This window comes from Bidens hawaiensis, unplaced genomic scaffold (genome assembly GCF_021521415.1).
Source record: "Bidens hawaiensis isolate Kalapana, Puna unplaced genomic scaffold, B.hawaiensis_p1.1 tig00028801_1, whole genome shotgun sequence".
Classification (NCBI taxonomy): domain Eukaryota; kingdom Viridiplantae; phylum Streptophyta; class Magnoliopsida; order Asterales; family Asteraceae; genus Bidens; species Bidens hawaiensis.
In genome coordinates, this window is record NW_027494730.1 from 237917 (window position 1) to 247628 (window position 9712).

General features: G+C 35.2%; 2 protein-coding genes across 2 annotated transcripts; one reads left to right on the forward strand and one right to left on the reverse strand.

Moving 5' to 3' along the window:
• The first annotated feature begins 715 nt into the window (after window positions 1-715).
• LOC143577775 (protein RER1A-like) lies at window positions 716-2632 on the forward strand. The gene is made up of 3 exons (XM_077061509.1): window positions 716-1085; window positions 2213-2393; window positions 2475-2632. Exons 1-3 carry the CDS (start codon window positions 733-735, stop codon window positions 2535-2537), a joined length of 597 nt encoding a protein of 198 aa, XP_076917624.1. The 5' UTR covers window positions 716-732; the 3' UTR covers window positions 2538-2632.
• Window positions 2633-6760: 4128 nt separating this feature from the next.
• LOC143577778 (transcription factor bHLH63-like) lies at window positions 6761-9465 on the reverse strand. Its single transcript, XM_077061510.1, has 7 exons — window positions 9042-9465; window positions 8763-8939; window positions 8325-8459; window positions 8151-8222; window positions 7832-8002; window positions 7636-7741; window positions 6761-6917 (listed from the first exon to the last, which is right to left on the reverse strand). The coding sequence occupies exons 1-7, from the start codon at window positions 9357-9359 to the stop codon at window positions 6880-6882; spliced, it is 1017 nt and encodes a 338-aa protein (XP_076917625.1). The 5' UTR covers window positions 9360-9465; the 3' UTR covers window positions 6761-6879.
• Between the last annotated feature and the right edge of the window lie 247 nt (window positions 9466-9712).

Here is a 9712-nt window from a genome sequence, read left to right on the forward strand (position 1 = left end):
GTAAACAAGCCCGGACTCGGCTCGTTTTGACTTATGAGAGCTCTGTTTTCAAAGTTCTTGCCGAGCCAAGTTAAAACGACTCACGGGCCGAGTTTGAGCTTTAGAAACAAAGCTCGAAACCAGCTGAGCTCGAGCTCTCGTAAGTCAAAACATGTTTAGCTTGAGCTTGAAAAAATGACCCACAAGCCAAGCTCGGGCTTTAGAAACAGAGCTCAGCTTGCTTTGAATTACGAGAGCTCGAGCTTGGCTCCTGAGTCGGTTTTTTAAAGCTTGAACTGGTTTATTATTTTTTAATTATTTCTCTCTCTTTTTTAGTTTTATATATTCTGAGAACACCTTAACAATCCTAAGCTCAGCTCGCGCTCTGCAGTACCTTAAACAAGCCAAAGCTCGGCTCGAGCTCGGTTGTGCAGTGTGAATTAATACATAGAAGTCCAAAAGAGTTGAAACTTAAAAATGCACTAGGCCCGTTAAGGCTTGACGAGCCTAAACAATCTTTTCATGCAAGACTTGAGCTCGATAACTACAAGCTTTATTCAAGACTCGGGCTCGGCTCATTTCGAGCTTTTTTATTGATCCGATCTCAATTTACTCACAGGCGGCTCAACTCGACTCGCTTGCACCCTTACGTGTTCTCGATTTCTAGCATTTTGGAGTCTAATGTCTGTTTTTTAAAAATTATTTGCTTATTTGGATTGCGTTTATGATTTAGGATTTTGCGGTTAAATTTCCATGGAAGGTATCGGAACTGGTAACGGTAACGGTACATCCGCAGCAACACTGGATCAATGGAGGCAATTTACGAGGCTTTTTCAGTACTATTTGGATAAAACAACTCCACACGCGACATATAGGTGGATCGGGACTGCAACATTAGGAGTTTTGTTTGTGTTGCGTATTATTTATGTTCAAGGGTTCTACATTGTTACCTACGGTCTGGGAATCTACGTACTTAATTTGCTGATCGGGTTTTTGTCACCGTTGGTTGACCCTGAAGTTGACCCGATTGATGGCCCGCTGCTGCCTACAAAAGGGTCTGATGAATTTAAGCCGTTCATTCGGCGTCTGCCCGAGTTTAAGTTCTGGTAATTATTTCACACTTTCACATAGTTATTTTAATATGTCAAGCTCCTGTTATTTTAACCCGGATTAATTTCATACGTATCTTTATAAAAGTTCAAAATTTCATAGATATTCTTATTGTTTTCGTAGTATCATGTTTAATGTTTAAAAACACTAAAAGATCGTATTTATCAATTCCATGATTTAAAAATAATAATAATAATATTAATAATAATAAAAAATAAAAATTATAACAGTTTGTTTTGTTGAATAAACAATTAAGAAAACAATGTCATACACTGTTAGAAAAGTGTAAAATGTCTATAATGCACCTAACTTTAAAGCTGTTTGCCACATCTAGAGGTGTAAATTGACAGAAATGCCCTTGCGTAAACTCATAGTTTTCGAGTTTCGACAGTTTTTAAGGGTTGATTCTTTTGAGGAGAATTATGAGAATTTGCCACTTCACTAGTGACAAAATTTTCAAAGTCAAGGACATTTTTGTCATTTTACAATTATTCCATATTTTATTTTTGCCTAGAATTCACAAACAAAACTGCCATATGTGGGATGGCCATAGTTGGGCCTGCAAACGAACCGAACTGCGAACTGTTCGTGAACCGTTCAGCGGGAAGTTCGATTATGCTCATTTATTTAAAAAATGAACAAACATCAACAAAAAGTTTGTGTTTGTTATGATAAACGAATGAACAAAAAGTTTGTGTTCGTTTAATTAAACGAACGAACATGAACACATGTTCGTTCGTTCATTTATGTCGTGAACGAACATGAACACATGTTCGTTCATTTATTCGTATATGTTCATTTATGTTTGTTCATATATGTTCAATCACGTTTGTTTATCTTTTTTCAATTGTGTTCATTTATGTTCGTGAACTGTTCGTTTAGATTTTAAATAAACGAACGTAAACGAACACAAACATGTTCGTTTTTTAAATAATCGAACATGAACACCAAATATTTGTTCGATTAAGTGTCCGTGTTCGTGTTCGTGTTCGTTTAAAGTTAAACGGACACGAACATACCTTTGTTCATGTTAGTTCGGTTCGTTTACAGGCCTATCCACAGTTAAGAGATGTTAATTAACCAAGAATCTCATTATGCATTTTTTTTATTGTTCGGTTTAAAGGCATGCCATCACAAAGGCGTTCATCATATCGATCCTGATGACGTTTTTCTCCATGTTTGACATCCCTGTGTTCTGGCCAATACTTCTTTGCTACTGGCTTGTGCTGTTCACCCTAACGATGAAGCGCCAAATCATGCATATGATCAAGTACAAATACGTCCCGTTCAACATCGGTAAACAGGTCTGCAACCTGCATTGTCTATATATGCTCTTTTCTTTAGTGTCACAAAGTTAACTTAAAACTTGAACGGTTTTCTAACAGAAATATGGTGGTAAGAAGTCGTCTTCAGCGAGTAGCAGTGGCGTTGGATCACGAGCTGATTGAAGACGGTATTTGTTTATCTATTTTTATTATCAAAATGAAAATGTAGTTAGATTTGAACGGTTGATGCATATTGGTTTATCCAGCCTGGGTCGCCATTATCAAACTTAACATCATTTCTGTTTTAACTACATATTTCATGTTGCACAAAACTTTACAAAACCCGAATTGTCATGTTAAAAACTTAACGGGACATAAATACTAATTGCGAAAAGATTGTAAAGGAACGTTGCGTGTTTATATTCCCCTGAAAAATCAATCTTGCTTGTATAATTTTGCAGGTACGTGTTTGCATGTCTATTTCTTCCTTGATAATGATTTGTCTGCGAAAAGATAACCAGTGTGCTATGTAACTGCACCGATAAGTAGGAACCTTTAGTTGATCGGTGTCGACCGGTGTCGACCGGTGTTTCAGACCCAAACCGGTTCCTACATGTACCGGACCCGTGGGTACGACCTGGACCTTCCAGCACCTAAACCGGAAATACCCGATCAAAACCAGACCCGAACCTACCCAAAACCCGAAGAAAACCTGGAAAACCTGGTCAAATACCCGATTATACCCGGAATCAGTTCTTATCTGACTTGGTTTTGACTTTTGTTAACCATACCCTGGACTGTCGGTTCCGGTTCATGAAAATACCCGGTTTGTACACCTTTAATTGTTGGTATCTTAAAATCTGCCTAGTGGTATTGTGATTAGTTTCATAATATTCTTATGTCACACATGGGTAGAATTAGGGATGAGATTGGTACTGTACCAATACCGATTGGTCCCGGTCTTGAAAATCACAAATTTTTGGTACCGGTACCAAAGGTAAAAATTTCGGGAAATACCGGTACCGGTCCCGACACCGAACCTCAAAACTTTGGCACCGATTTGATACCGACAGTACCAAATCGGTACCGATTTCGATACCAGTACCGGTATTAACCGGTATCAGTACCGAATTTGCTCATCCCTAGGTAAAAGTGTTCAGTTTATGAGTATATAATGCGTCGGTGAAAACGCACATGTCATTCATAATTGTTCCTTTGAGTGCTGGTGTGATTTTCTAACATGATATGAATCTAACACTCAATTCGCGGGTTTAAGCTTAGTCTAGATGTTTTTGGGTCGGTACAAGGTCATAACCATCCATAAATGTATTTGTATTCCTATGAATACGTTTAGCTAAATGAAGCATTTGTGGGTCAACATGATAGGATCAACGGTTGACTTGTTTAACCAATTTAGTTTTAGATTTAGAACATGTGTATTTAGTTTTAAATCATTATAAATATCGTGAATAAGACTTAGCGTAGAAAGACATAAGTATCGCATAGAAATATCGAAAGAAAACACAACAATTAATGTTAGAGCGTATTGGATGGCCATTGAGTCCGACTAAAATATAGTTGTAAAGGTTGTCAGTGGGTAGAAGAACATGAGGGTAACAGGAGTCAAAAGAAGATTCACATCGACAATCGGATGAGTTAGGATCGTATGTTGTGGGTCTAAGGTTTAAGGGGCATGGGCGGAGCTTATTGAGGGCCAAGGGTGGCCCCTGCCATCCCCCCCCCCCCCCCCCTCTTTTTTTTATGCAGTAGTGTAACCAATTTTTCGCCACAAAAAATGTATATGTACTGTAAATTTGCTTGTTTTCAATCGAAAATTTGACCCCCCCCCCCCTCGTTCATGAAAATTCCCGTACAATTATAGTTTGGCCCTTTCGGTGTTTCATCCAAGCTTCGCCATTGACTTCAAGAGTGCTAAGTGAGGGATATACTCACAAGTGAGCTTGGAAGCAATGGTGGTAAGGACCGCAAGTGAATGCTCGAGGTAGAGACCAAGGGTGAAGCGAGAGAAGAGCTACTTGATGCAAAGTGTAGGAAAAGAACAAAAATGATCCAAGGTGGGAGACCAAGGATAGAGTGGAGAAGTGCTGCTCGACGCGAGTTGCAAGAGAAGCATGCGAATGCCCAAGGTAGAGATAAAAGAATGAAAGGTTGATAGCGGTGTTTGGACGAGAGAAGCGAGATGAGAACATAGAATTAGTTGATTTGATGCAGTGAAACAAAAAAAAAATCATAACTCAAAATATAAATCAAAAACAAAAAACTTAAAAAAAAAGAACTAAAATCGTTCCTAAAAAGAAAAAAAAAGCCTCGAAACATGTTCTGATCTGTTCCGACCCTGACCTGTTCTGAACTTCTGACCCAAACCAAAACAACCATTTTTTTAATTGACCCGTTCTGACCATAACCCGTTTTAGCCCATGACCCGTTCGACCCAACCCATTTGCCACCCGTAGTACTGGTGATACATAAATGGATCGACTTTTGTAATGAGCTATTTTAAACGAAATAAATAAAAAAAATAAAAGTAATGTGGTGTAGTGTAAGAGCATGGTCAATGCTTCCATAGCATTGATACACAACTTATTTTCCTATAGAAATTGTTTGTTTATATCACTTTCAATACAAATTTTAATGGCTTCACATTGTTAAGACAATTATATTCATACAATTCAATTGAGGAAGATACATAGGTAACTCAAGTCTATGAGGCCATTCTCGTAATCGTCTGTATATATGAAAAACATTACGTTGTTTGCACCTTCTGCCTTCAGTCAGCTTCTCATTACATATGGTCTAAAGGAGTGGCGGGCCCTTTCATTGGGCGTTTGGAAATTGGAATTGCTTATTTAACTTCAAAAGTTATTTGTTTGTTTTTTGTTTTTGTTTTTTTTTTTTTTGGTTTCAAAAATGCTTATTGACTTATAACTTTTTTCATGAGGAGTTTTAAAAAAAAAGTGTGTAAATTTGTTTTTTGGTGGTAAAAGCTAATATGTCAATAAGTTGTTTTTTAAAAAGTGTTTGAATTAACTATTCATGTAAAATGACAAAAAAAAAGACATTCTTTTTTCATTTAAAAAATGTTTGGAGACTGTGAATGGCGTAAATATTTTGGGCAGTAATTGTAGGGTAATTGGTGGGGGTATATTGGTAATGTTATGTTTGAAAAACCAAAAAAACTATTTAAAAAGTTAGGTTTTTGGAAAACAGCTTTTTAACAATTTTAAAAAAGCCAAAATAAAAATCACTTTTATCAATGTCAAACACATTCTTAACTTATCGGCTTTTTTCAATAAATCAAAAAGCCATTTTCAAGCTCAATCCCAAACACTCTTTGTTTTTACTGGTTTCCTATCATAGAATCTTTAAGACCACATGCGCAACGCAAGTTAATCCGTTGGTTAAAAGGATATAGTCATGCCCCGTGATGTTATAGTAACGGGTTCTCATGGAGTCATGGTTACAAAAATAACCATATTGTTATGTTGGGTCTAATCCAATTTAGTTGCTAGAGAAGTAAAAAGTGGTCCAAAATCTTTTTACTTTATGCATGCAACCTCCTAAAGGTTTATTTTTAAAATTTAGATTATCTTTAAAATAATTCAATGTTTTTTTACTAAAAATAACACAAAAAATGAGCATAAAGCTGTTTGTGGGACAAAGAATACATGCAAGTTCATAGCATGAAGATAATCATATTATATTCAAAGAAAAGCTTAGTGAAAGTATACATATGTATAATGAAGACTGGTTCACATGCTTGAAATTGGATATCTTCATTGGTAATTTTGATGCTGTCATTCTGTTAATGTAAAGTGAATAAATCTAAATATGTTCCTGTTGATGTGGGGCTAGGGTCAAAAGGTATTATGGTCAATCACCATCAAGAAAACAAAGGGAATCAAGAAAATCTTGTTGTGAATAAGGTCATATCTTCGCGTCTTTTTCAACTTATGGCTTGAAAACGATAGAAAGATGCCGCTATTAGGCAACCAAAAGATCGAGTTTGCGCATTTTTAGAGATATTAAGATCTAACGTCATGATTAACGTTGTTTACCAGCGAGTTTGGTAATAACTATAAAACAAACAATTTTTAAAAAAATGGGTCAGACAGGTCGGGTGGCGTGAATAGTTGTTTAAGCTCTTAAATTTTATACATCTCAATCAAAGTTGTCTATTTTGGTCCCATAGGAGTTGTTACTGTCATGGCTGCAGTTGGCTCATTGCATTTCAATTTAATTCATCAAAATATGAACATTTTTCACATTTAAATTTATATTGTATTTTTATGTTCTTGCAAGTTGCACTTTCAAGGCCACTTGTGATTGTTATTAAGCAAAACATTACCTTAATGTTTACAACATAAGATGATAAACTGAATTCTTGTTATTGTTTCTTGAATCCTTACATATATTATATGTATGTATATTTACATTGCAAAATGACTAATTAAAAATTAGTAAACATTTAGATTTGATCATGACAAAAAGAATTCTTCAAATGGATTTACAACTCCATCTTCAAATGGCTTCCTTCATATGAACCTGAAAAAAAAACATCATAAATCTAAAAAAAATGAAAAAATCATGGTGCTAAAAGTAATTGACTTTTCTTCAAAGAGCATATATTGCAATGTTGTTATAACAAGACCGATCATCAAACAATCCGTCTTACTCGGCCGCCAATTAGACTAAACTGGTTTCGAAAACCAGATGACCTCATAAATTTTTTAAACCTAAACCATACATGTGTGTATTTGTGTGTGTATGTCTAATTTTTAAAGATATAGCACATGATTTTTTTGATCTAGTAATTAAATTTTGAAAAGAAAAGGATATAGCTTGATAATTCAGTCCAAACTACTGATCCGGTTCAACTGGTCGGTACCATATCCACATCCCAAATAAAAAGTGACTAAAAAGTGCTCAACCGAACAGCGGTGCCCTATTCGGTCCCAAGATCATTAATACAAATAACTATCAGTGGCAACCCAAAGTTAGATATTTTTGAAAGAAGCCAATTAGATATACCTAACAAGCAACTTCATTGGTTAAGGGTTCAATCCCTGTAGAGTGTAACATTTCATCGTTTCAGAGTAAAAAAAAATTTCCTTGGTCCAAAAATGTGAACTTAATTTGACCAACTTTTTATTTGATTTTTGTGGGTATATACGTAATTCTATATTTGTATTATCACATATGACATATAACATTAAAAAATATATATATAAACACCTTGATATTAAATTTGTTCTCTTTTTACCTGTAAATTTATGGGATTGAAAAGGAATTGTTGATGATTCTTGTTGAATTTCCATTCTGTATAGATTTTGTAGATCACCATCCCATGTCACACTTGGCTGCATTTGCTACAATAATAATAAAACATTTATAAGAAATGAGCGCGGTCTTTTGATGGTCAAAGCAAATTATTTATTTACAACGAAAGTAGGAATTACATTGAAGCACGATGAAACAACGAATGAATCAGGAATTGAAACCGGACTACCGATGCTTCTTCTTAACATTGTGTCGATCGGGCTATTTCCCATTTCTAGTAGCGAATTTACTTGAAAATAAGTAGGATTCGCCAGTTCAGACGAATAACTGGCCACTGGAACTTCAAACATCTGATATGTGAATATAATAATATATGTTAGCAAACTACTAAAGGTATTGCGTTTACTGTATAGGGTCTGGTTAGTTTTCTGGTAACAGGTTCTTATGGTTTAAAAATAAAACAGGTTTCAAGAATAATGTTTATAATATGTTAATTACCTCTTTCATGATTAGGTTATCAATGTCAAAATCTAATCTAGGTTGAAGAGCAGCAAGCTTCATGGACAAGAACTGTTGGCAATCAAAATCATAAATATAAGATTAGTTTTTTTATATTTAGAAAGTTAGAGTCAATAATGGTGTGATGATTATATAATAATTTTAGTTGCTTACTTCTACTTGCTTTTGAAGAGATTGCACATAATTAATGATTTCATCAAGCATTCCTGCTTTTCCAGTAATCTTGTTGCAGCCTGGAACTAAATCTTGCAAATATTTCATTCTCTCACTTATTTTCTCCCTTCTTACCTGTTCAAAAGTCAGAATATTAGTTAAATATATAATTTATATAAAAATCCCACTAATTAAAAATTTTAAATATAAACTTTAACATGAATGTGGATAATAATTTATAACATCAATTAGCCAGTAGATTTTAAAGATCTAAATTATATGACTTATTGGTCGATAATAAGAATCTATACCGTAATTTAAGTAGTGAAAGACAGTGGGACTCATTGGTCAATAATAATAATAATCTATATATACTACAATTTCCACCCAATTTCCAATAGACCAATGAGTCATAGTTTGAATTAATAAATGACGTACTCGTTCAGCCAGACTATGGCTATCGGTTGCTTGACCCCGACGAGCACGAACATGAATATAATCTTGTTTTGGAGCTTCTTTAGCCTTTGGCTTCTCTTTTGATGAAGTTTCTGCAGAGTTCTCTTCAGAACACCCCTTTATTTTCTTTTCTTTAACACCATTTTCTTTCAAAACCACCTGAACATTATTAAATTAATCACCCACTAAAAAAGTTAAAATTTTTTATACTTTACAACAATTTTTTTCAAATAATAATAATAATAATAATAAAGATTCAACCTTTTGCTTCTCATCTTCATGGGTTTTCCTTTTCTTGATATTATGATCATCCACCATTAATGGTGGGATCAATTGATCTTGAGACCCATCATTAAAATCCGGCCACCCGTATTGCATACCCGGGTCGGGTTTAATATCAACCAAACCCCGGAATTGGTTATCATTCCCATTAAAATATTGCTGTTGCTGTTGCTGTTGCTGAGACTTCAGTCTTGCTTGTTGTCGCTCGAAAACACTCATATCGGTGCCGCAGGTGACCGTGGCGTTGTTCATGGTGGTGTAAGGACCATGTAGCATCTCCATGGAAGCTGCATTCATTTTTATATCAAGATTTTTAAAGGGTTTGTATTTCTGTAATCAATATTTATATTTTTAACAAAATGTGTGACATATATAGAGAGATAGATATAAGGATAAGGAGGGAGGGTGGGGGTGGGGTATATATATTTATATATTAATATATATGCATATATGTATATAGAAAGTGGCCGGAGAGGCTGCCGGAGAGTGTGAGAGATGGCCGGAATAAATAAGGGTTGAGTGGGGAGTGGTGGTAGGGCAAGGTCACCAAAGGGACAGCAATGGGCAATGGGGCCTCACTGACATGACTGCCACGTGGTATGTTCCTGCAAATACTAATTTATTTTGGGTAACAATTTGAGTGTATTTAT